We start from the raw sequence: 26,363 nt of genomic DNA on the forward strand, positions 1-26,363 counted from the left end.
TGTCTGCCACGAGGTTCCAATCTGATGCACCAATCAGGCCTCCCTGTCTCTCTGCTCGATCTCTACCGCTTCCATGCACCAGCCCACACTCAAAGCACATCACCGATGACAGAGTTTATACTGAGTTTGTCATTAGCCGTTGTGAGTAGTTAAATAATCAGTTGTTTTTTTTACATGTATGATGAAGTTTAGAATTTACTTACTAATGAGACATGAGACGACATCATTTCTACACAATGCAAGCGCTAGGCTGCATGTAAGAGAGGGGTGTGGCTTTAGACGGAGCACTGAGGGAATGCTAATTTCAAAATCATGCTCGTTTTTGAAAATGACCAACCCTGTCTTTAAATCATGCAGAATTCCTCACGTCCTAATTGCTCATTTTTTCATCGCTTTACGTAGCAGATTTCTTCCATACTTGAAATAATATTTACCGCTACTTTTTTAAAAATTATTAATAATAAGATGAGAACAATCCTGTCAGAGTTTGAATGAGCATGACGCCTCTGTTACCCATAATGCATTTAATGAACAATCTGCCATGTGGCCAGCGAAAAGACCACCACCAAACAACAAATGACACACATGACTTTCAGGGTCTGGACCATATTTGATCTTTAATCTTGACGGGAAAAAAAGACATTGCATCTGAAGCCATTTCATGGAAAAAAATATTTACAGGAAGGACTCGGTCCTCACAAACATTGACAGCACATTAGTAAAAAACAAAGACGTGAGAGTTAAGGATTTGCAGTACCTCTGAACCTTAAAAACATGATGTTCTGATATCCAAACTATCAAGATAAATATATTTATAATATTTATATTGTATTTACAGAATACCTTAAATATACAACATCTGTCATGTATTCTATAAACAAATATAAACTACTTAGGCACACTTTAGTCGCAGACAATCACGGGAGGGATTTTCAAAGGCCATCCTTTTGCTGTTTGAACTCGGTTCACTTCAACTTTCTTGCATCATTACGCTATCCGGAGCGGCTACACTGCTAATAATCTCAGTACTTGTTGGCCAGCAGTAAGGTTAGTCATAGTGTACACAAGTTACCATTTTACACAGCAGGACTTGAGGCTGGCGTGATTTACACTTCCCATAGACACAGTTTTAGTCCCAAGTCTCGCCTCTAACCACCTTAACCCTCTTGTTTGCTTTCTTCTTTGCTGATTTTTTTGTTCAAGTAGGCCCGGTGGTGGGTCCACCTTATTGCTTACACCTTATCTGCAAAGGGGCGGGGTCAAACATTTGAGGGAGAAGGAGCTAGAGGAGAGTTTGGGACACAGCCAAGCAAAGGAGAGAAGGGTAAGACGAGGATGACATTTATTCCCACACTTTCTTTTTTTTTTTCGTTTCTGTAGACAGTCAGCTAAGGTTCAGAGATGACAAAAAAAGGTAGCAGCTACGATATCTACAAGGAATATACAGTACAAGTGAAATATACATCAATGTTATAGCCAACTAAACGCACGCAGAAGGGGTGGAGGGGGAGGAAAGGCCAGTTTGGCAGGGCTTATTTTACAGTCAGTCTATAAGTCCGACTCGGGAATATCCGGCATATCGGCCATCAGGTAACCAATACCATAACGGCCGTTTGGAGCGGTGTCGGCGTCAGGACCGCCACCGTTGCTCTGCTTGCGGTAGATGCTGTTCCCAGGCATCGGTGATGGGGCCTCGCTGGGTGACTTGCCTTGGATCAGGCTGGCGTCGTCGTCCTCCCCCGGCCGGGCGCTCTCCTTGATGATGCGGCCCTTCTTGTAGGAGACAGTGGAGAGTCCGCTAGTGTTCTCGTCGATGATGTTGAAGTAGCGCAGGCCGAAGACCACGGGCACGGGCATGATGGCCATCACCACCAGGGAGATGCAGACCACGATGCCCCATGGAGGGAAAATCATGCTCTGCTCCTTGGCCTGGAGGACAAAAAAAAAAAAAAAAAGAACAAGTGGGTAAGTGGGTTTAAATGTGCCAAATGTTTTTGGGTTTTTTCTCAGTGCTGATTATAGTTGGCAGTAGAACAGCTTAAATGGCAGGAATGCAGGCCTGAAGTATTTACAGTATTAAGCAGGGCTGGTTAGCCCCTCAGGTTGTGACTCACATCATCTTGTGATCAGTTTATTCAGTAGATGCTGGTTTATACAAAAGCCTACTTCATGGACTATAAAGAATTTTATGTCAAATCACACTTTTGCTCATTTCCTTCAAGGCTTAGGTTGTCTTTTTTAAGTCTATACATTTCTTTGTCTCCAACACAAGTAGGCTTACATTCTCAAGTTCAGTTTTATAAGCGAGTTTTATTCTGCTTTTCACTTTCAAATATAAATATAAATTGGTTGTAGACTTTAAGTTGGAATTTAAATGTAATACAAATATGGCAACCTTGTAGAAATGGCAATGCTCATTTCATAAATGTTTTGTTATGATGTTTTTTAGAGAATAATACCAGGTCCAAAAAAAAAGTTGTGACACTGTGAATTAAAAAAAAAAGTTCTCCTCATTCTTGTTGAAACATATTTAATTCAAACAGGATAGAGAAAAGTGTACTTCTTTAAGATTCAAACTTAAAAACGTTCACGTTTGGCTCTCATGCTGAATTTGATGACTGCTAAGTTTGACAGTGTCCAAGCATTACGTTGGATATTGTAAGCAGTGTTTTTACACATCTAATTTTTTAAATGATAACTGAAATGACCGCAGCCCTGATTTCACCACTTCTTCTCAGGAGTCTACTTGAACGCATTAAGAGTCTGCACTTCAAGAAAAACAATGATAAATCATTAAATGAATCCATCTCACAGTGCGGATTAGTTCAGCTGCAGTTAAACTTCATTAGCTGCTCTGGTGTGCCGAGAAGTGTGAGCCCCACTGTACTCTCAACAAGTACATGCATGCAAAATGTGTTCCTCTGGTCTGAACCTTTTAAATGACCAGCCTCTCTAATCTTAAAGGTGCCTGTATCATTTCTACGGTGGCCCTCGATCCTATTGTTAGTCTAAAGAATAAAGATGCATGCATGTTTGTTTATCATCCATTTTTAGCCACTGCATCATCACTTTGAACCCTTTAATTGGCTTTGTACTTGTTTCTGGTTTTGTAACAAGTGAGACAACTTCCACCCCCATTGAACCCTGGTCCAAGGAGACAGCGGGCCAGAGCTGTTACTCACCTCCTCCTGTATCCAGGCACTGTAACTGGGTGGCGTCATAGCCAGCTGGACGAAGCTGGAGCCCAGGAGAACCAGAAGCAGGATGGGTGTGATGTACTTCCACATGTAGTAGTAGAAACGGTACGGCGTAAAGCCCAGCATGTCCTTCAGGTCTTCAAAGAACCTGAAGGGAGTGGTGGAGAGGCAAGGGGGGGGGGGAACAGAGAGCGACACAGCAAGAGGTGAGATCAGATGTTTGTGGTGAAGAATTCATTATTGCTTCATAATTTTTCTTCATAACCCCGATGGCCTTTTTATGCTATTTATACAGCTTTTATGTAATTGTCTCATTCAAACAAAGTACAAAAGGAATGGTTCCAAAAATAGTTGCCTTCAGGAACAGTTACAACATGTAGTGTATGAAACTACCATAAGTTCAGACTGTTAGGCTATGCAAGGTCATACCAAGTAAGTTTGCATTAAATATATAATACAAATTATAAAAGATTATTAACATATAAATAATAAAAAGATATATAAATTAAGATTTGAATAAACTGTCAATGAATGCAGACTTTAATCCTCATGGATTCATTTTTGTTCATTTACAAAAAGCCAAATTATACTATTCTTAATTGTGAATGACGCAATATTTCCTGTATAGGTTCTTCTTTTCTTATTATGTGCAACATTTTAAATATGAAGATAATAATGTGGTCACCTTAAAAATCCAGTTAATTCAAGTTCTTTTGCTACAAGTTTTGTGCTTCAAATAATGTGTTATTCAGACAAAAAATGTCAATATGCTGACGATTATGTGGTGTACTTACTTATCGATCCCGTAAACCCAAGCGACCGCCACGTTCTCCAGTACCACCACTATGAGCAGTGGCAAAGTAGCCGAGTAGTCGTCAAACATGGCCACAAAGTAGTTCCCTGAGCGCTGAACGAACAGGAGCCCAATGGAGAAGGCCAACACGCAGCATCCCACTGCAAGAGAGGAGCAGGTTAGTTACTGTGCATACTGGAAGATGTGTTATAGTAACTGTGAGATGTGCAGGTCTATATTTAAAGTTAGAGAAGAAGTCTGAGTAGAGTGGGACCAATATAACAACCAGTGAGACAGCCTGCATCTGTAGAGTGATCATTTATCAAACCTGTTTTATTGTTTCTCCCAGTGGCTATTTTTCTCTAACTATTTTGTGATGTATTTTATTCCGTCTACTCCTTTCTTTAAGGGAGGAGCTTACTTTTGGATTCATATGGTATTTTTTTGGTTCAGCATGTAAGAAAAAGGGTTAGATTTTCTTAGTTTCAGTTCCTGGGAGTCAATTGGTATCAAGTAGCAGCAGCTGTGCATTCAAAAATAATAAAATACCTACAGTATAAGACTTTGTGTTGAGATTTAAACATAACATTAAAATAAATCAAAATATCTCTCTCTTCAAAAGAATACTAAGTATACTCAAAGTTACTGTTAGTTTAAAAACTTGTAAATATGGAAATATTTAAATTAATATTACGCAACCTACGCTGTCTGGGTAAGTTGCAGAGTCTGTATACCATTTCCTATTTCCTAATGGCAATATTGCTTCAGATATTATGCTTGAAAAAGACAACCTCAATATTCAACATACAGGAAGTCTGCAGAGAACTATTTGCAATCCTGGATCAACTGACTTATGTAAGATATCTTACCAATAATACCTGCGTTTATGTACCCAATGCTATTACAGAATACCTTCAGATTGCAGGCTTGGAAACAAATTAAATATAAGGTGTCTCAAACCTGTAAGAAATTCCTTGCGGACTTTGAAAGTGTCAATCAGTGGAGTGAGGATGCCCTCAATGGTGCCAAACATGCTGCCCAGGCCAAGGTTAACCAGCATGAGGAAGAACATGACAGACCAGAAGGGCGAGGCTGGGAAGTGGGTCATGGCCTCCGTGAAGGCAATGAAAGCCAAGCCTGTGCCTTGGACCGCCTATTGTAGGTGGAGAGAAAAAGAACAAGAGGTTAAAATTCAATAGTCAGGGGCTTTATTTTATCCTTAATTAGGGGGATTTTATCTAAAAAGACTAAAAGCCCAACAGTCTCTTCTGTTTTACATTCAAATCCTCTGAGCTGTTGACTGGAAAAAAAATCCTTCCCTTCCCTTGAAAGCTTTTATATCAAAACATAAGCAGAAATTGTTGGACCTTTACAGCAGATTAACATCCTTAAAGCTAAACAGTCTATCAGTGAGAATGATTCAATTTTTGTTGTTTAAATCAAGTGAAAGAAATAGTCTGTCATTCTAGGGGACATCTTCAGAAAGTACATCAATCAAGCAGTAGGTTAGCTTAGCCTACAGTAACAACAAGACTCCAGGAAGGCACAGCGCACAACCAAACAAGGTTTTGTTAATTAGACAAATGAATTGTACGAAATCAGGGAACATTAACTTTTTAGGTGCTGGTTGGGAGATTTTGTCTATTGTACTAGTTTGACTTTGTGCTAAGCTATGGTCAGCTAAGCTAACATGCTGCTAGCTATAATGTTTATATTACAGGTATGGGAGTCGAATCAAACCTGCCATCCAATTTTGATGCAACTTTTTTATTTTATTTTGCAAATACCTTATTGAGCTCAGCCTCAATACTGCAGTCTTCCAGTCCCAGTTTAGGAAAGTCGTCCTCCTTCACCATTTTGATGACGTTAAACATCTCAAGGTAGTCCTCCTTGCTGACCTGGGCAGGCAGAGTGAGGTTGATATGATGGGGGATCAGGCTTTCTTCAATGCCATTTCCCAACAACGACACAATCTTCTTTGAGTTCCTAAAAAAAAAAAGGAATAAATGATTAATAGTTAGCAACTGTTGCTAATTGTGTAAAGTTTTTCTTTATTGTGCTAATTTACAACAAAAGATGTATCTTAGGTTTTCACAAAGTTTTGAAACAACGGGTCAATGATTACAGCCAGATGTAGACAAATGCAGACTCCTCGTTTCAAGGTCAACAATTATCAATTTGACAACCATCAAATGCCAAGCGGCAAACTCCGATGTTAAAAAATGTAATTTAATGCACAAGTGCAAAAAACTGCAGTTCCTCGAATGTCCACTTGAGGCTGGCTCCAAAAGACCCAGAAGTCCCATACACACCCCATATAAAAAATTGTCAGCAGAAATAAACATGTTTACAACCTGGTATAAAAAACGATTTTGGTCTTATTCGTTAATTTCTTCATCAGCTGATGTTGCCGGAGTATTGAAACATATATCGATGATTGTTTAGCTTCAGATTGATGTTCAAAATTCTATTATCATAATGCCCTTACATCAAATACATTCTTTATACTCTTGCTCTGTGGTTTTGAGGAAGAAGAATTCCACTCATTTAATGCTGAATGTGACTCATTGAGTGGAAGAACCCAAAGCTTGAAACATAGGTCTGCGGCCTTGCTGACTTAACCGTTGCTATGCTATTCTTGGGCAATTGCTGTTTGAGGTCTGGGTTGGCTAATCGAATTTCATACTTCATACTTCTAAATCCTTTAGAGGAATCATGTCCAGAGATACACAGTTGTGTAAACCCTATCGCTGTAAGACCTTTGGATTCTAACGTCTAATGACTCAAAGTTTTCAGAGCCACTTTAAAAACAAAAAGAAAAGCCACAATCCCCATTTAACTGTGAGTTCCTTTCACACCTGAAATTACAGACGAGCCCCTTGATGGTCTACAGGAAACACAAGTGCAGTCTAAAAATATCTTAGTGTGAGAAGAAGCTAGTACTCACAGATTGACACACTTGATGATCATTATGTTGGCTTTAAAGCCCAGCACAGCGAACACCACCAGGGTGGCCAGCACAGAGGTGAAGAAATTGATAAAAGACACCAAGACGGCGTCAAAGTGGCAGTTGTTGTCCCGCTTGTTGTAGCTGGAAAAGGCGATGACACCGCCGAAGCCGAGGCCCAGAGCAAAGAAGACCTGGGTTGCAGCTTCTCTCCAAACCTTAGGCTCCAACATGATCTCCAACTGAAAGCATGATACAGATAGAGTTGGCTTAGTTTGGTAACAAAGTCGATGTTTAAGGCTACCACTGAAGTAAAACAGTTATTCCTGTATTATCATGAAGATATAAGTGTGATTCAGTCACAGATTCCTTTAATGATTATAAATGCTTCCCCATATTGACTAAATAGCCTACACAGCCTGACAAATATGATGAAAATTAATACAAAGTCATTAATTTAAGGAGCCCCTGAAGTCCAACAGGATAGTGCTCTGCCTACTGAACATCTTACAAACAGAACATAATTCACATTTGCATAATTTGGCCAATGTTTCAGACTTAAGAGTGACATGGCTGGAGGTTGCTTTGTGCTCCTCCAGGCTGTAAGAGAGGTTTCACTTTGGGGACAATACATGTAGAGGTAATAAATCTTCATGAGTTTGTAATTTCATCCTAATATTTATTTATGTCTGTATTTTGCTGATTCTCATTGTACTTTCTTTCCAAATGGCAGCTGGCATTTTGACAGTTTCCTGGTGCTCGTTCTCTATTACAAGGACCTCAAAATGTTCGGCGTGCGAACAAAGCAGAGCACACACGCAGCAGGACTTTGATGAGCACGGGAGAAGATGGTGACAGAACGTTTCTTTTGAAGTCTTAAGATGTCAACCGTCGAGACTGAGCAGACACGTGATGCAGACAGACGGACACACTCTGCTGTGAGTGAGCGTCTTCCTTGGCTGGTTGGTTACATAAAACCTCAGTTGACTCCTGCAGTTTCCATGGTGATATGATTCTGCAGCCTGAGGTGCCATTGGCCTGTTACTGCTAAAAAGCCAGCCAATCACAGTGCAGATTTAATTTTTGAGTTCAGCTTCTTTTTTTTTTCAGCAGCCAGTGGACTTAATTTAACTGTCTGGTTTGTAATGCACAAAGCCCTGATGTGCACTTATTTCTACTAGTGTTTTAATAAAGTTGTATAAATATTTGTTTTGTTTTGTACTGGTCAAAAATCCTTACAAAAAACATAAAAATCAACACAAACAATAGAGGAACAATTAACCAAAAGAGACAAGAAATAAATAAAACACAATGGATAAAATAAATATTTTAAAAGGACTTTTGATAAAAAATAGGTATTCAGAAGAGATTTAAAAGAAGATACATGTAACAGATGGTATAGAGGCGGATATCCAGGCAGTGTTTCTACATTTTCAACCAATGTCTCTTACTCAAAGCAGAGCTTCAAGGAAGTTGATTGAAAGAAAATTCACAGGCAACGTTTACCAAGAAAACTTTTTTTTTTTTTTGCTCTTCAAGGCTTTTCAAAACTGAGTATTTGATTCCTTTTTGTCATATGAAATCAAAACCCTAATGAGGCGCAGATGGTCTAGTGGTCAGGTCGCACCCGATGTACAGAGGCAAACGTTTTTGAAGTGGGCGCCCTGGGTTTCAACTATCCGCTGTCCTATAGAATAAAGGCAAAAAGCCCCAAAATAAATCTTTACAAAAAAGTAAACTGAACATATCTGTGTTCCCCATTATTGGTCAGACTAACTCAGATTTCGAAAAGGTCACATTGGAGCTCTGGTGTGTGCACATGTCCCTACTTTTGGCATTTTAAACACAAAATAATTGGTAGATTAGAAAATGATTGGAAAATGTTACCTTGGGTGTGAACATGTGTCGAATCCCATCCATTGAGCCCTCGAGCAGCAGAGCACGCACCAGGAAGCAAATCAACACAACGTACGGGAACAGGGAGCTGAAGTACATCACCTGCAAGAAAATAATCAGTCCTGGTAAACCATAAACACACGGGTATAAACAGCAGAAGCAAGTTGTAAGGTCACTCCTCATGTTTGATCATGTCTTAATTCTACCTTAAAGGAATAAAACTAAGACTTTGAATGAATGAATGCATAAATAAAACAGTAATTACAGTTTAAACTTAGTCACAATCAGGGTCAGATGATCAGTATATGTACACAGAAATGAACATACTTGGAGATATAACCAAGGACAACAAGCTCAACAAGGTCGCATAACAATTAAAATACATTTACATACATGCATTCTTAATAGTATACTATAACTAATAAACATAATAGTTCATGTTAATCCAACAGTAACATCTCTTTTTTCAGAAAGAAGAGGAAACCCTTGGCAGTTCTGTTTTTTGAAGATGACGGTTCAATGCAGGTAAAAATAAGTTTACATTGTCCTCCCCTTTTCGCTCATTTGTTCCTTGTCAATGATTTGAGTCTGCATCTTTGTGAAAGTTTAAGACATATTTTCTAGACTTAATTTCATGAATCTTTGCCATCATCACTCACTGCACGTGGTGGTGATGACTTAATGTACCATAAAAGTTGTGTAACCGAACTCAGCAGGGACAGAGGCCTGATCTGGTATAGCTGCTGAGCCTGTGCAAGACCCTTTGTCCAATTATCTTGCTAATTAGACAGTGGGCCTCTTTTTTTTTTTTTTTTCTTCCTTCTCCTCCTCCTCTGTGTAGACGAGGCAATACAGTACTTAAAAGGCTGAGAGGCCTGACTCAGACACTCAACTGTGACATGTTGCTTTACAGGCCTGGTAGTGTGGTTTGGGTGCAGGCATTGAGAGATGGTTTGGGACTGAGTCATACACTTGTTTAGCGTGATTCAGAGACCTTAAGGCTCCTACATGGTGGTCCATACATAGCTCTGAAGGAGAAGGTGAAATGTAGCTTTGTCCTTCTGTAATGTATGGGTTGTGAAGCCTAAACACACTGAACATGTATATTTGTCTGATTTTCAGTCTATAATATCTCTACACTAACTTGACAAGTCCAGATAAAACTCTTATTTCAAGACATAAAACACAAAAATACGGTATGTAAGTAAGAACAAAATCAGTAAAAAATACATTTATATGTTGAGTGTCTTGAAACGAGATGTACTTTCAAAATTAGGTAGTACCGTATATCTCATTTCATGCCCCACTGGTAGATATTTTTTTTACTTAGTACAAGCAATGGAGGCTTTTTCTGTGATTTATATTATATCTATTATATCTTGAAATAAGATTTTTATCTAGACTTGCAAATTAATGTGGCTTAAAATAAGTGTAACTAGATATTTCTGATGAGAGATTAGACAAAAAACTTGCTAAGTTTTGGGATTTCACAGTGCAGGTTCTACCTTTGCAGGAAATCATACTGGGGAAATCCCTGCTGTGTGTTTCAATTTTACAAAGACATAAATGTTTTGTTAAACTACACATAAGCTAAAAGCAATACAAATCTAAACATTTAAAAGTTGAACATCATAGTTACAATAGTTACGTTTTCTTTGCTTAGTCTTCCTTTGTTCTTGAAAGCTCTTTTCTGATCAACTCAGTGCCCCTTTTTATGAGCACATAGCGATGACCTCGGTCAGCACAAAGCCAGGCAGGCTGCTATTCTGTGTGATAAGTCTTATTTTCTATCAAAGAAGAGAATGGGGGCGCTGGTGGCGCAGTGGTTGATGCGCACGCCCCATGTATGGAGGCTGTGGTCTTCTGAGCAGGCGGCCCAGGTTGGAATCCAGCCTGTGGCTCCTTTCCCGCATGTCATTCCCCACTCTCTCTCTCTCCCTGATTTCTGACTCTATCCACTGTCCTATCTCTCAATTATGTATGTTGTGAGTGTGACTGTGTAACTTTTGCTGCCTCTTGGCCAGGACTCCCTTGAAAAAGAGGTTTTTAATCTCAGTGGGACTTTCCTGGATAAATAAAGGTCAAATAAAATAAAATTTTAAAATTAAAAAAAAAGGCACAAAAAGCCCAAAAATAAATCTTGAATGAAGAGAATGAAAGATTATATGTCATGGCTGAAAACATGTGCTGCTTGCAAAGGTCACACTCCGAGAACTGTACTGTTATCTTTGTGAATTGATAGAAAAAGTTGAGTTTCATGGTTACAGACGTGTACTTGTCATCATGCACAGAGTGTCAGTAATCTAAAGATTATTTTACATCTGAAAGTAATAATTTTTCACAGTTTGATACTTGAAATGGTGTTGGGCAACTTTAAAACACTTGAATTTCATCATTTTGTAATCACTCCCCTCCCCCACTCTCCTTTTTGACACACTCTTGACAATCAAGCCAAGCCAAAAGAGCGCGTATAACCATGGTAACCAAAATGGTCTGATCCCTTTCACGCCCACCCACACACACAAAAAGGGGAGAGAAATGCGGCTCGCTGTAGGGATATTCTTCGGAAAAGGCTTTTGTGAACACGGACGGAGAGGGCATTAATATTCTTTTGTTGTGCACTGTGCTGATTAAACTTCAAAGACACTTGGAGCTGGCCCCTTCGTGGGGAAAGTTCATGCCCATTTCTACTGTGGCCAACTGAAAAGGCCATCCAGACACGCCAGGTAGTCGAAGGAAAACCATCTGGCAAAACTGTACCATTAACAAGCAGCTTGGGTGGTTCCTGTTTGCCTGTTTTTGCACTAACTAACCCAATATGAGCATCTTAGTTTTAACTATTCATTTCAGTTTCTGAATGTCAGTGGAAGGAACTGCACAACCTTTATGTCTCTTGACAGCAACAACAGAGATAAAGGTGATTGTGAAAGTGATTGTGGTTATCAGTGACATTTCTTGCCAGGCTGCAGCATGTGGCTGGCAGAGGAAACGAGACTGTCTAGTGCCACTAAGCTACTGTGATATAGGCCAAGATTAAAGCACCTCTGTTGTTCAAGGCATCCATCTTGTTTTGTCTGCAGCTGTTGCGATGAATGCAGCGTGAAAGACAAGGACCCGTTAGAGCCAAGCAAACAGCAGACAGCTGCTGGGATTAGACTTGAGTTAAGGACAATATCTGGAGTGAAGGCGGGAAAACTCATTTAGCTGGTGACAGCCATGTTTTTTTTCTCCAATAATAATTAATATCGAATAACTAGACTGTATTTACAATTCAAACACTTTCTACAAAGCTGAGAGAGACCGTGCTATTACCAAAAAGTTGTTCGACCATCGACCACATAAAATAAATCATTTAGAACTTCTAATTTTTCAAGAGATGCTTGGTATAAATGGACTAGCAAGGCTAAGATCCTAAGAAGCTAACGAAGAAAGCTGTTATGGCTAACATGCAAGCATACAACCTTCAGCGTCACTTGTCTTTGGCTGCTAGCTGTTTCTTTTCCTCATCTTAGTGTCTCTTCAGGTTAGTAGTAGGTTCAAAACAAACAAACAAAGAGCTGCAGAGTAAAGAGTCAAATCTCCAAGGTCTTTGCTCAATTACTAAGACTTATTCAAGTTAGTTATGATCAGAAAAATTCTGTAAGAACTAACTCAATCGAGACAAAGAAAAATATCAAAAACACTGAATTAAGCTTGACCTAAAACGTTGTAGTAACCCAGCCCAGGTCTGGCATAAGAAGTAGGGATAATACCAAAATCAAATGACTTCCCCATCAAAGCTTACTCTCCAGGAAGATTAAAAAGTTTCACCAATTTTTTCCAATTAGCGCAAGCTTGACGGTGACCTCAGAAGCACACCGGGCTAATGCTTGTCATATGATATGGGAAAGTGTGGAATGATAGAGATCACCTGTAAAAAGAGAGGAGTGGGGTGAGTATGCAAGCAAACGCCAACCTTTTGGCCAATGAGCTAATCCCTTCCGGATGCTAGTCACGCTACTGTCAGCTTTACTGCTCTAAGATAAAGTAAGCTGATCCAGAAATCCCACACAAGATCACATGAGGTCTCAGGCTTGTTTCTGAAGCTATATCATTAGAAAAATTTGTCAAGTCATATTACAGTAGTCATTTAGTGTCTTTTAACCAGGCACAAATACCTTTCACACTTTCTGAGCCTCTACCTTAAAAGTTAGCTAATTATGTGTGAGAGGATTTTCCAAAACACAAAACAGGCCTTTTGTTTCTGTCACTGTTCCCTATTTTTCAGGGTACAAAAGTTGTATTTGAGTAGTTAAGTAGGCCAAGCTGCTGGCCAAGATTTCAGGGCAGCTGAAGTAAGCCATTTCCTATGTTCTTTTCCTCTCACGAACTGCCTCTTCTTCTGACCAATGTCCTACTTGTAATTATGTCAGCGAGTGAAAATTTGAAGTGTAACAGGCGGAGATGCTAACAGAAAACCAAATCTTCCTTACCTTCCCAGAAGACTGAATTCCCTTGATCATGGCGAGGCATACCATCGACCAGGCAGCCAGCAGGCACACTGTCATCTTCCAGTTGAGTCCTCCCCCCTCAGAGATGCTGTCAGAGATGTTAAGGGCCTCACGATACCAGTAGTAGGTGGTGGCTGAACTCTTCTCACACTCCGGCACCACATCTATAAACAAAATGGTTGCGGTAAATCCTTAGCTTTGTCTACTACAGTTCTGTTATGTGTTGCTCAGGAACCCAGGGCCTGGTCTCAATATATCATTTTCTCACATGTGTTGGTCTTGTTCTTGACGAGTGGACACTCATGCCATGGCAGAGGCTGCTGGAAGGACTGGGAGAAGTAAAACAGGCTCCAGCTGATGATGACATTGTAGTAGAGAGCCACGAAGAAGCACACCTACAGGCAAGAAGGGCAAGTCAACTTCAGACAAAATCAAAAAAAGAAAAAGTGCATTGATAGCTAAAAAAGACCTACAGCAAACATGTAACTGGTCTGGACAACACACCTTGCAATTTCTCTTTTTTTAACAACAGTCTCCTCATGTTTTTTTGTAATTTGGGCATCCATCAAAGAACAATTTACAAACAGCAAATGCTGCTACTGTTTCAGCTATTCATAGCTCCTGTAGTCCAATTAATATCAAGGCAAACTATTTGTGCACAATAGAAAGACACAATAAAGGAGGTTTAGCTTAGAAAAGGTTGTTTAAGGTGTATCACACACATACTGTCCTATAGTACCAAAAGGGGACTGTAACTTTACACTGACAAAAGTGAGGACACCTGTTTATTGTGGTCAATTTAAAATAAACAAAACTAGAATTTACTTCAATGTGTTTTCACATAATATGAATTAAGATTTTTTTTGTTTGTTTGTTTACAGCAAAGACATCTTTATGTTATTGAATATATGTTGATGGCACTATTGTTAAATATTGCATTATTAATTTCAAACTTGTAAATTGTTACTTTACATGTCAAGAAACAATTTTCAATGTATTGTCACGTGTCTTTTCATAGCAGGATAACTTAGCCTAACATTTCTGTTGTCAAATTCTCATTCTTTTTGCCACACTTTGTGGTATAGGAGAGCTGATTGAAGCCCCAGTGTCGTACTCACCACACAGCTGGCAAAGCCGATGCCTCCCAGTCTAGGGCTGATGTAGTTCCAAACCCCGATGCTGCCCCTGCGGATGCGCTGTCCCACTGCGAGCTCCAGGAAGAACAGCGGGATGCCAATCAATATCAGCAGGATGAGATAGGGCACCAGGTACGCTCCTACCAGTCAAAACAATACAGAGAACACAATTAAATGAGTTTCGCACAGACTGTATCATCAGATAACTGTGAGGTGACCCCAATTTAGTTCTGAGAAAAAAACACATACACCAGTTTTACTTAATCCCTCTATCTGCCACATGCTTAACTCACACAAACACACAGCTAAGCCTTGTAAACTTTAACTATTCTTCTTCTCCCTGATGGGGACACATTTTCCTAAAAACACATAAAAACACACAGCAGCTTCTTTAACGTCGTTATCCATTTCATTATCTAAAGCAAACACAAATGCTCATTATTATACAAGCATCTGCTGTGCTGCATGTGTGCACCTCTACCTTAAACATCCCCAGTGGTGTGTGGTGCAATCAAATAATTCTTGAAACCAGGAGAGATACTGAAGTCTAACATTACCTCAATTACAGTGGGATTACTTTGAGGCATATTACAAAGGCGGCATTCCTCTCTAGAATTAAAGTTTCAGGGTGAATGACTAACATCTAGACAGGCAATAATAGAGTGGTGCAATAAAATACAGAGGAGTATGGAGCACTTGTGAACAAAGACAACCAGGCACATGATGGCTGAAGAAGACTTAGGGAACCTTAAAATCTTATTTAGAAGTTACAGCCAGTGGTCACATGTGTTTAGCAGCAACAGTTTTTTAAATAATGTATCTTTTTATTTCCCTGTTACATATTGTACAGTATAAAGTATATGTCACATTTTTAGACCCTCAAACATGGAAAACTGGAAGAAACCATTGCATCATTCTAAAACTGCACACCACCGATGGAAAAGCCAGATGGTAAACTCTTGAAAACAAACTTTTTGAAGTCATACTTGTGGTTTAACAGCAGTGATGCCGCACGTTCAAAAATCCCCCTTTTGTGACCCCTCCCCCTTCATTCAGGTAAAAACCACAACATCAAAAAATTAAGGCGGAAAGACTGAGTGTAATGTCTGCGTCGCTGATGACGGCGTCAAAACTTCCACTATGGGTGTATTGTTTTCAGATTAGTTTCATCACTGTTTCAACACAGTTTATTGTTTTTATCTGGCAGGACGTTCATTCAGATCCTTTCCTGCTGTCCCTCCCAGGTTGGGCTTAGATGAGAGTGGTCACAGACAGGATGTGTATGTCTATCTGTTGTTTTAAGCAAGGGTGTTTGTGTATGGACAGTAAACTATTAGGTTTCTAATATTAAAACATCCAATTCTGGTTCACTGAGTACACAGTTCATTCTGAGAGGAGGCTTTGACATCCGCAAGCATCAAAAAACCCCTCTGGTTTCCATTGTCTTTTAAATCCCTCAACCGTCTCCTTTGGACTTTACGAACACTTTGATGGCACTTTGAAAAAGCAAACAGCATGATAAGAGCTCATTTCATCTTTTTCTTAAAAATAGCTTCACGGTTCTCTTCACTTGCAATACATAAAAGTGTGAGAAAAAAAAAAGAAAAGATTTATCCAGGCAAGGCATTGTACAGATCAGGGACATTTCTGCAATTTTTAGCAGCACCATCATTGCTATGTACAATGACAGTCTCAAAAGTTATGATACTTCCATACCACGTGATATCAAATGATAGTATCAAAAAGTTCTTCTGTTTACCTTGCCGTAGTAGTATTAACACAGATATCATTATCTATTTACAATAACATGGGAGCATGGATAAATGACATACATGCAGTATGAGCAGAAATGAAATATTCAACATATATCACTCATCATATGACATGTTATTTCCACCTCTGTATTCTTTTAACAAGTTGCACAATTCCTATAAAAACAGCATAGCAAGTTTGGCCTGTAAGTGTTACCAGGAAGTACCAGATGCAAGAAAAGGTGTTGGTAGATGGCGTTATACTTGTATGCACTGTCAATGGGTTTAACAAACTCTTGTTCAGCTTTTGGCAAATTTGGGGTTTATTTCTGTCACAAAGGTTCCTGGGGTTTGGATTAAATATGTAGCTAGAGTACACACACACACACACACACACACACACACACACACACACACACACACATAGAGTGAAACACACTCAGACATGTCCCATTTTAATATAATTACAGTTGAACACAGCAGGGCGACCAGAGCTGATTAGAACAGACCTGAAAACATGAAAGAGTCTAATGAGAGGTGCTGATTTGAACTGAACTCACCCAGCTCACACACACACACATACAGACTTACAATACAAACAGGGGACCATCATTCTACACAGACCAAGTGTAGCCCTCTGTTTCTGACCATATTGAAAAATCTAAAAATGTTCGGATAATGTCTTTGACCTTTTAAACAGTCAGTCAGTCATATCTTGATCAGTAAAGTCAGCCTGCTTCCTCATCATGCACATAGCACGTATTTACCACCCCTCAATATTTACTTTAGTGTAATTTACATTTACATTTAAGTGTATTTAATGTTTTTGTGCCACCTTGTTAGAATGTATTACCTTGTGCTTTAAACTGCACATTGGCACAAGTCAAAGACAAAGTTCTGCCCTTGCATGCAAAAGCAGACACAGTCTCTGTTCTAGTATCAAATAACCAGAGAACTATCCTTAGCTGCAGTATGCAAATCTAAAAAAAAAATCATACAAAATGATTAAATTGAGGTTCATTTCAAATTACTGTTTTCCAATGTTATACTTAAAAAATGGCCAAAATCGTAACAATATAAATTTGTGACTGTGATATGGGAATAATAATTTAATATACAATTTGAAAAGGTACGAGAAAGCAGATTCTATAGACTGGTTTAAAGCGACCTGGTCTACATGTAGACATGTAAAGTGAGTGATTGGCCATGATAATTGGTCTTTCTTTCTATGCATTTCTGGGGCTTGGAGTGTAACAGGAATCATTACTGTTGTGGAGAAACACACATAAGCATTGAAAATGATAAAAAAAACTATTCAAACCAACTTGACTCGGATCACATTGCAAATGATAAAAGACAATTCAAATGAACTATCTAGACTTCATGTGCTACATGGACAACCTGTTTGAGACGGTTTCATTTAATCAGCTTTAGTGAGGGAGCTCTACATAATCTCCAGGTGGGAATTGCAACACCTTATCACCTCCCCAGGACACATTCGAGCCAGCAGTGAGTCTTAATTGTATTCCAACAACACTTTGTGTGGAGGGTTAAAATACAGATATGTTCAATTAAGGGCATTATGGGAAATGTGGTTTGAGCGCAGCATTGAGTGTTGTTATTCGACTTAAATGCTTAGAACCACAGCTGTTCATAAAATGATTTCCTACATTTTGCCAGGAGTTTTACAAGGATATATATCTGGGTAATCTGTTGTTGTTAGAGAAATGTCACAAGCTACACACCAACAGAGACACAGGTTGGCTCTTATGTCAGTCCTGAAGATCACTGAACATTTTGCAGACCAAATAGGACCAATTCTACTTCCCCATCTTTCTTCCACATAGAAAAGCTCACATGTAATACCTACCACATTGTTCAGTATATCATATAACCTGTATCTGTGGCATTTTTCATGATTCACATTTCAAAACAAATCATTATGAGTCCTTTTTAGCTTCCAAGAATTGCAGTCTGATAAGTTGTGAGACTATTTAAGGGTATCTTGTTGGTCTTTCTTACAATGCAATGTGTTAACATAGCACATTTGAGATGTGTACATAGACATGGAGTGGACATTAAAACAGCACCCTTCAACTGGACTGGAGACAAATTCAAATCAGTGTTATGATAAAAGTCACATTATCGTTTTCTGAATCTCTGACCCACATAAAAGCTGTATCACAGAGGAAAAGAGGAAGACTTTGCATCTGTTATCTGGGAATATAGAAAGGCTTTTTCAAACACGTCTGGGTTGTTAATAATTTAAAAAAGAAAGTGATGCGATACGCCTGATTCTACTCAAGGCGATGGAAGTGAACCATATGTCAATCTTTTTTTTTTACTTTCCACTAAAATAGCATACAACACACACCTACCTATTCTTTACCTTCAATAATAATAAATACAATACTGATTTAATACTGGTTCCCAAATTATACAATGTTGTGCTTAGTTTGCATTTTAGTCATGTGTTAGCCTAAGCTTGCTGGATAACCACAGATTTATTGTAAAAGTTTTTTTTTTTAAACTCCATTGAAGATAATATAGTACTATCAGTTTTATTATTACCCAACTCTGACCTACTCTTCTTGGCATTGTGGCACGTTCACATTTTCTCATATGTTAGCCGTTATTACCGGCATTGTGGGTGTGTACACTTTTGGTTTCACCTTGATGTAAAACCTGTATGTCGGCAAACCTGTTTACTTACTTACTGTAAATTGTGAAACTTAAACTTTTTTCAAAACTATAAAATGAATTCTGGTGTTGTTACAACTAGAACTGTCCTTTGACTCATAGACACAGTTTAACCGTGATATCTTACAAGTACCAACCAAGCAATCTAATTGGACAAGAGAGATTCAATGAGTGCTGATCTAGAGCACACCACCACTGGGACTTTTCACAGTGTGTATCACTCCACCTCAGCCAGGTTTTCTGAATACAGTTAAAGTTGCAGCAGACAGTTTTGTCCACATCAATCAATCTTATACCTCTGAATCACACAACCCACTATAATTTCTATTGCAAAGACTATCATTAAGTTCATTACTTTTTTCCATTTTGTAAGCTACAACCATGACAGGGAAATCTTAAGTAGGACATTTGGTAAAACTCACCCCCTCCATTCTTCTGACACAGGTAGGGGAACCTCCAGACGTTGCCCAGGCCTACAGAGAAGCCAACCTGGGCCAGGATGTACTGGAGCTTGCTGTTCCAGGCCGGGCGTTCCTCCTCCTCACCATCCGAGCCCCCTTCCTCAACATCACACTCTTTCCCATCCCCTTCATGGTTATTGACGATCAACGAGGTCTTCTTGAAGGAATCGTCGCAGGCGTCCTCATTGGAAAGCAGGTCCTTGTGAGACTCTGTGACATCCTCGTCAAGCTCTCTCTTGACGGCCTTGCTGTTTTTGGGCATTTGATAAAGCAAACAAGTGCAAAGGGTGGAACGTCTTTTTGGTTGTCAAGCTGAAAGGGGCAAGGCCAGGCGTGTGTGAAAAGTCACTGTTTGAACTTTGACTGTGCAAAGATGCAAGTTTTTTTTTTTTATAAAGGAGTTTGGTTCAGTTTTTGAGAACAGTTTTTTAGGAGGTTGAGGTTGAGGTTTGATCAGGGAGTGGTTACTTCTTCATCATCACCAAATGTCTACAGAGAAAACAGAAACAATTGCAGTAAGTAAAAGCAAAATAACAAAGGAGGTTTTGGTGATGGCTTGTCATTGATAAAACACAAAGAATGGTTTCTGCTCAAACTCAGTCATCAGTTTAGCTTGATTGCTTTGCTAGTCTCTAATCTCCTACCATAAATTGCATCTGTGACTGGTTTCACCCCGAATGAACTTTGTGTAACCAAAGTCAGCTATGTTTGGCAAATGAGAAAAAGATGGGACTTTTAGTGAACTATTTCATTTTAATGATCTGTAGTTAAATTGTTACTCAAACATTTCACACAAGACATTATCCATTTATCCAGACCAATACAACAGAAGTACTGAGTAAGGTTAAGTGACTGAATAACCTGAGCAGCACATTTTTCAAGTCGGATTTGTACGATATTTTTGATTTACATGAAATGCAAAAGTTTCCAATGTCCATGATCCCACACAATTTTATCTGACTCTGAAAAAAGTCCATGAAGAGAATCACGGGTATGCAGAGTTATTTCTCACATGAAAATCACATGTCTGGCTTTGGCAGCAACATCGATGGGGATCATTTTATTGCAACTCGTTATTCTGTGGGATAAGTAAACGCCGGGGGAACATTAGCCTGGCGGTGGACTTGGACAGGGACAGGTCGTGGTATGGAGACTATCGTGTTTCCAGCCTCCTGAATTATTGAAGGGAGAAGGGCATTTGCATAGGAACCCAAACACTTCTTTTCACTGCAGCTCCTTGGGATGGGAAAAGCCCCAATAGGCGAAATTACATCTTCTAAAATACAGCAAATATGAGCAGACATGTGCTGGGTTTATCTGAGGACAGAGGAAACACTAGGTGATGATTTTTACTATGAATAGCATTCAAGGGTGTGGACACTTAAAAGGCGGATTAAGGTGCGCAACATGCTTCTCTTAAACAACAGACATTATCCTGTGGCGTCCTAGTACATTTTACACATCCCCACCCCCTCACATACTTTCATAAAACGCCGGAATTTTCGCCCATATTTTAACAGAAACACAACATGCCCCCCCCCCCCCCCCCCCCCTCTTTCAGCAGCTAGAGGATCAAGTGATTAATAGCTTTGATTTAACGCTTCCAGATTAGCCTGGTTTGTATGTGGTAAAGGCCTTCGTTTCATAATCCAGTGAACGCAACACAGCAGCAGCCAAAGGGAGCGAGGATGCTGAGTAACCTTCACTGCAATTCTTATGGAGGCTGCGATAGGAAATGGCATCGCACTGGTCGCTTTAAATACGGCTTTGTTTGGCTTTAGGTTGGGTAGGATGAGCGCTCAGAGGGTCTGCACAATGTCACTCAGGCATGATGAGACAAAAACGGGTTGACGATTCAATGCAATTAGAAAAATGCGGATTTTTTTTTTTTTTTTTTTTTTTAGAAAAAGGGGAAACACACCGGTGCAATGTGGCTCGTTGTTGTACCGAGGCACAAATTGTTCCCTGAGGAATGCCAATAAATCATTTCTCTCTCTCTCTCCCTCCCGCCCAGCCTTCATGACATCCATGTGAGATGTTTCATCATTCACTGGCCAGCCACATCCTGCTCACTGGTACCCGAGTCTCACACACACACACTCTTACATCCACACACACACCACCATGCCATGCCTTCAACACCTTCCTGATATTACTAATTAAACAAGCTGTGGTTAGTACTCACCAGTTTGAATAACAGTCGTCCTTTTCTGAAATCATGAGTCTCAAGGAATGAAATTGTGAGAGCACATGCACGGGGCAGACATTATGAATGTGCGTATCAATGAACCAGTCCGACCAGTGAATGAATGTGCTACCCAGACTCCGACTGCCTCTTCTCTTTATCTCAGCCAGAAACACGGCACGCTGAGAGGGGGGCTCCGCCTACCAGGTCCATATGATTGGCTCCTTTATAAAACATTAATCATGATTTATTTTACCGAATAAACGTCAAAAAGTATCTAGTATAAATACCTACGGATAAAAGTGTTGTGAAATTGTATATTTAAGGTGTAATTAGCATCGTTGTATCCCCGAACACCCCTATAAGTCTACTTGGTACATTCCACTACAAATGGATTCTCTCATGGAAGATTGCAATGTGCCTCTGTTTATAAACGCTCATTTCTTTAATTTGTTATTTAATAATTCGGACATGATGCCGGTTCTTTTTTTTTAATTATTGTTCTGCCTTATAGTACGGACATGTAGGTTCCTTTTTAGGATTTCACCGAAAACGCAATCTTCGTGGTATTTTAACCATTTCAACTGAGAAAAAGAGAAACAGGAAACAAAAGAAACAAAAGAAACAATAACCAATAGCCCTGCATCTAACCAACCTTAGAATTGTGTAGGGGGCACATCTCTTTTTGTTTTTTAATGAATCCACATTTAATTTATGATCTTACTGTAAACTATTTTAACATCAAGATCAATTAAAGACTCCTATATCAAAGTAATAGGCTACTTACATAATTCTTTATCCTATTTATATGGTAGCCTAAACCTACAGATCTTGTCATTGTGTTACGCATTTAGTCCGGGTATAAAACATGAATCAGGCAGGCTTTTAAGGCTGTATAGGGCTGACCAGATATCACAAAGCTAAAGTTAAGACATAATGGTTAAATGTAGTAAAGTATATTTACTCAAATAAAGCTACTGTGCCTCTTTGAAACCTCTGCCTTTCTACTTTTCTGCAGGAAGTATTGTACCTCCATTTTTTATCTTTAACTGGGGACTTATATATATATATATATATATAAAATATTACAGCCACTTTTAGATAAAAATGACCATTTAGTACCACATAAACAGAGTTGGTTCTTGTTGGATTAATTGAATGATTTTAATCTTGCATAGTTGACATGATAAATACTGATATAAAAGCTATTATCTCTATTCATAAACATGAATCGCTTAATTGAGCGTGGATCCATATTTTTCTGTTGCCATCATCAAAGTTAAGCTTAGCAAAGAAAAGCTTTTGTTCATGATGAAACTTTTGGCGGCAAAAGTAAAGTCATATTGTACTGTGTGGTTAGAGTTTGAGAGTGTATGTTCACATGTTTCAGAGCAAAACCACACGGTGAGACGGTGGCTATGACACAAAAAATGAAACTGAGTCGTGGGAGGGGACCTTGCAACTACATTCATACACTCTTTGATCAAGACTTGTGTAGAAGAGTAAGAGTTAAGATGGCAAAACCTGATTTTCATCAATGAAGTCAGAGGTGATGGGTTTACTCTTTCCAAATTGGATTCATTATATTGACATTCCTGCTTTCTTTGAGAGTTTGCTAAGTATTTTCTGACTGGTTTTTAAAGAAGAGTCCAAAAGCCATCCATGTTTGTGTCCTGTGTTGCCCCAGTGCCATGTGTGATAATGTCCACCCACAGTGTCTCAGTTGCATCAAGAACATCATCCTGGAAATCTCTTTTGATATGCCAAAATGTCTGTGTGTGTGGGTGTGTGTGTGTGGGTGTGGGTGTGGGTGTGGGTGTGGGTGTGTGTGTGTGTGTGTGTGTGTGTGTGTGTGTGTGTGTGTGTGTGTGTGTGTGTGTGTGTGTGTGTGTGTGTGTGTGGGAGGGGGGTGTTTATTTGATGCTCACACAAATTACACCCAGTTCATAGCTCTCTGTTGAAAGATGGAAGAGTATTTCTGAACACAGCTTGTTGCCTGCATTGTACAAATAGTCCAAGATCCTGCCTGCCTGCATACATGCAGCAGTTTTCCTGTTTCTGCAGGTTGTCAGATTGAGCAGCATAAGTAGAAAACATATTGATTGCTGCTAATAGCCTCCATCTCATCAGCAGGACGGCACAGAAACCCAGAGAGCAGTGACAGAAAACCAATGCTCATGGTAATTCTCTTAGTGCATGTAGCCTACAATATATGTAGTGTGGTAGATGGAACTAAGGTTATTGTATTCATAATGATAACATTTTATCAATATCACTCAGGCCAAATTACAAATGTCTAAAAGACAAATAAGAAAAATACCTTTCAATAGAAGATCTAAATTTTTACAATGATAATGCTAACATGCTCACGTTGTAAGCATTTGTAATGTGTATTATGTCCCCTTTTTTGAATGCTGTGTTACAATCCTAACATTTTCTCATAAGAACTACGGCACCACAGTGGGAATGTCATTGATGAATAAGAAATGTTTTTTATCTATGTTGATGCCATAGAATCTCGAGCGGCTGCTGAAACTTAATGCTAACAATGACAAAGCTAACATGTTGATAATAACAGATACAAGGCTAACTAATGTACCATCCCAGTTAATTGTTTAAGCATGCACAATTTTGCTTATCAGCACTCAAGCACAACTATTGAAATGTCATAAACAAATAGGACAAATTGACCTGATTATAGCACTAGATACATTTGCTTACTTGTTAACCATCTTAGTTTGATTTTAGTATAAATGAAATTCAATGAAATTTAATACGGTGCAACATGAAATGTCAGGGCTAAATGCTAATCATGGCAATGCTAATGCTAATGTATGCTAATGTTATAGGTATAATGCTTGCAATTTCACCCTGTTTGTCTAGGATGTGAATATAAACGGAAAGACTGACATTACTGCAAATAACAGTTTTAAGGTTTTCACAACGAACTACAAATATCAACTTCATTGTGCAGATTTGAAATAAACACTAGGAACTTGTGCCCTAATGAAAAGATAAGCGCTCAGTAAAGAAACCCTTCTTATGCTGCTATGCCCAATTGATAAGTTACATAACCTTCCCTATGTCCTGTGGTTACTGGCCCCCGCATCGCCAAAACAGCATCGCCACCTTCCTCAGACCCAGTCTCATGTCTTCATGCAAGTTCCAGGTAGTGACAACGCTGATACCTTCCCTACCACATTGCCCCTTCTGGTCCCAACAACTCAACCGTACAGACATATGTGCAACAAAAGCCAGGACATCACTGGGGGTTGTCAAATGGGAATCTCCTCTCTACAGTGTTTCATCCAATTAGTCCCAGGACACCTCTGGAAAGACGGACAGTGAGCTCCCAGAGTCACCCCACTCCACGTTATCTCTCACCGCACATCATGTACCACATGCAGGACTTCTATGAGAAAACGTAAATAGGACAGTGGACAGAGTCGGAAATCAGGGAGAGAGAGAGAGAGTGGGCCATGCGGGAAAGGAGTCACAGGTCAGAACCTGGGCCATCCTCTTGGAGGACTACAGCCTTCATACAAGAGGCACGCATACTAACCACTGCACCACCAGTGCCCCAGTACAATTAATTTGCGTACTGTAATTGTTCAGATATTTCAGCAGACCAAACCAGGGGAGGAAACATTAGACTACCCAATAGTGCTATCACTGTGCAGTTAGGATGGAAAAAAAGTCAAAATGCCTACTTCCTTATTTCCCAACATGTGGCATTTATTTCTCAAAACGAAAGGAGATGTAACCAGAGTGGATGCTGGTTTGGAGGGATGTTTCTTACACAAGTCAAACAGAATAGTTAGAAACAAAAGCAAATGATTATCATCATTCCCTGGTTTTTCATATCAATACATTCCAGAAATTTAACTTCTGATGCTTAATTCTCGTGCTCTAATCTGCACAATGTGAACGCTATCAGCTAGGACTGAATGTACTGCTGACAAGTGTCACTGATATTAACGTAATATGTCATTTGTGCTTTTCTCTAATGCAGGCTATGTGTGACGACATGTATCAGGGAAATCTCTGAATACAAAGAACTTACACATAATGTTGACCAATTTTCCATGCTTAGAGTATGATAAAGCTTTGAAGCTTGTGGATTTAAACACATAAAAGAGTACAAATATTTGAGCCGAATATGCATTTAAAATAGAAGATGAGAGCACAAGAAGATGGCATATACTGCTTGTGAAACATCTGTGAAAATGTATTATCACTTGTGTTGTAATAAGGCTCTTATATCCCATCATCACATCTTTGAATCATCTTAATCGACACAGCACGGGGTACAGATGGATTTTGCAGTTTTATTTTATCAATCTCTCACTTTCTCTTATACAGTTTCTGTCATCTAGACGCTATCCAAATGGCCATTAATGTTCATTTGTTAATGTCACTTATGAATCAATGACTCGAGAAGCCTGTTGTTTTAGCCATTATCAGGACTCCAAAATGATTTAAGGGATGTTGCTGATAGCGATTTAAAGGATGTGTGTGTGTGTGTGAATAATAGATGACAGTATAAGAGGGAATCAGGTCATCCTTCGAAGAAATGCTTATGTAACTGTATGTCTGGAAGAATGCCTCTTTCTAAAGGTCCTATCATGAGACTGACTGTGTGGTGTGCTGCATTTCAACCTCTATATGTATCACTTTATTACTTTGTGTCCCTCGAAAGATGTCCACAGCAGAGTATCTTAAGTAGCCACACATATGATAAAAGGCAGAAAAGTATAAAACATAACTTGAAATTAAAATTAAAATAATACAGATGTTTTTTGAAAAA

General features: G+C 39.2%; 1 protein-coding gene across 1 annotated transcript; it reads right to left on the reverse strand.

The window, feature by feature from the left end:
• Positions 1-598: 598 nt before the first annotated feature.
• On the reverse strand, positions 599-21,713 carry slc6a15 (solute carrier family 6 member 15). The gene is made up of 12 exons (XM_020637201.3): positions 21,557-21,713; positions 19,333-19,860; positions 14,442-14,599; positions 13,592-13,718; positions 13,306-13,487; positions 8,825-8,935; positions 6,938-7,179; positions 5,778-5,976; positions 4,951-5,143; positions 3,992-4,151; positions 3,183-3,345; positions 599-1,929 (listed from the first exon to the last, which is right to left on the reverse strand). Exons 2-12 carry the CDS (start codon positions 19,631-19,633, stop codon positions 1,549-1,551), a joined length of 2,217 nt encoding a protein of 738 aa, XP_020492857.1. The 5' UTR covers positions 19,634-19,860; positions 21,557-21,713; the 3' UTR covers positions 599-1,548.
• Positions 21,714-26,363: the final 4,650 nt, after the last annotated feature.

The sequence above is a fragment of the Labrus bergylta genome, chromosome 7 (genome assembly GCF_963930695.1).
Source record: "Labrus bergylta chromosome 7, fLabBer1.1, whole genome shotgun sequence".
NCBI lineage: Eukaryota > Metazoa > Chordata > Actinopteri > Labriformes > Labridae > Labrus > Labrus bergylta.

Bases quoted from the DNA above. Each gene is read 5' to 3' on its own strand.
- slc6a15 (XM_020637201.3), bottom strand. From the start codon at position 19,633: ATGCCCAAAAACAGCAAGGCCGTCAAGAGAGAGCTTGACGAGGATGTC. The intron at 14,600-19,332 runs GTGAGTTTTACC...TTTGACTGGTAG, and splicing joins GTGTCAGAAGAATGGAGGGG to GAGCGTACCTGGTGCCCTAT. The intron at 8,936-13,305 runs GTAAGGAAGATT...ATTTTCTTGCAG, and splicing joins GAATTCAGTCTTCTGGGAAG to GTGATGTACTTCAGCTCCCT.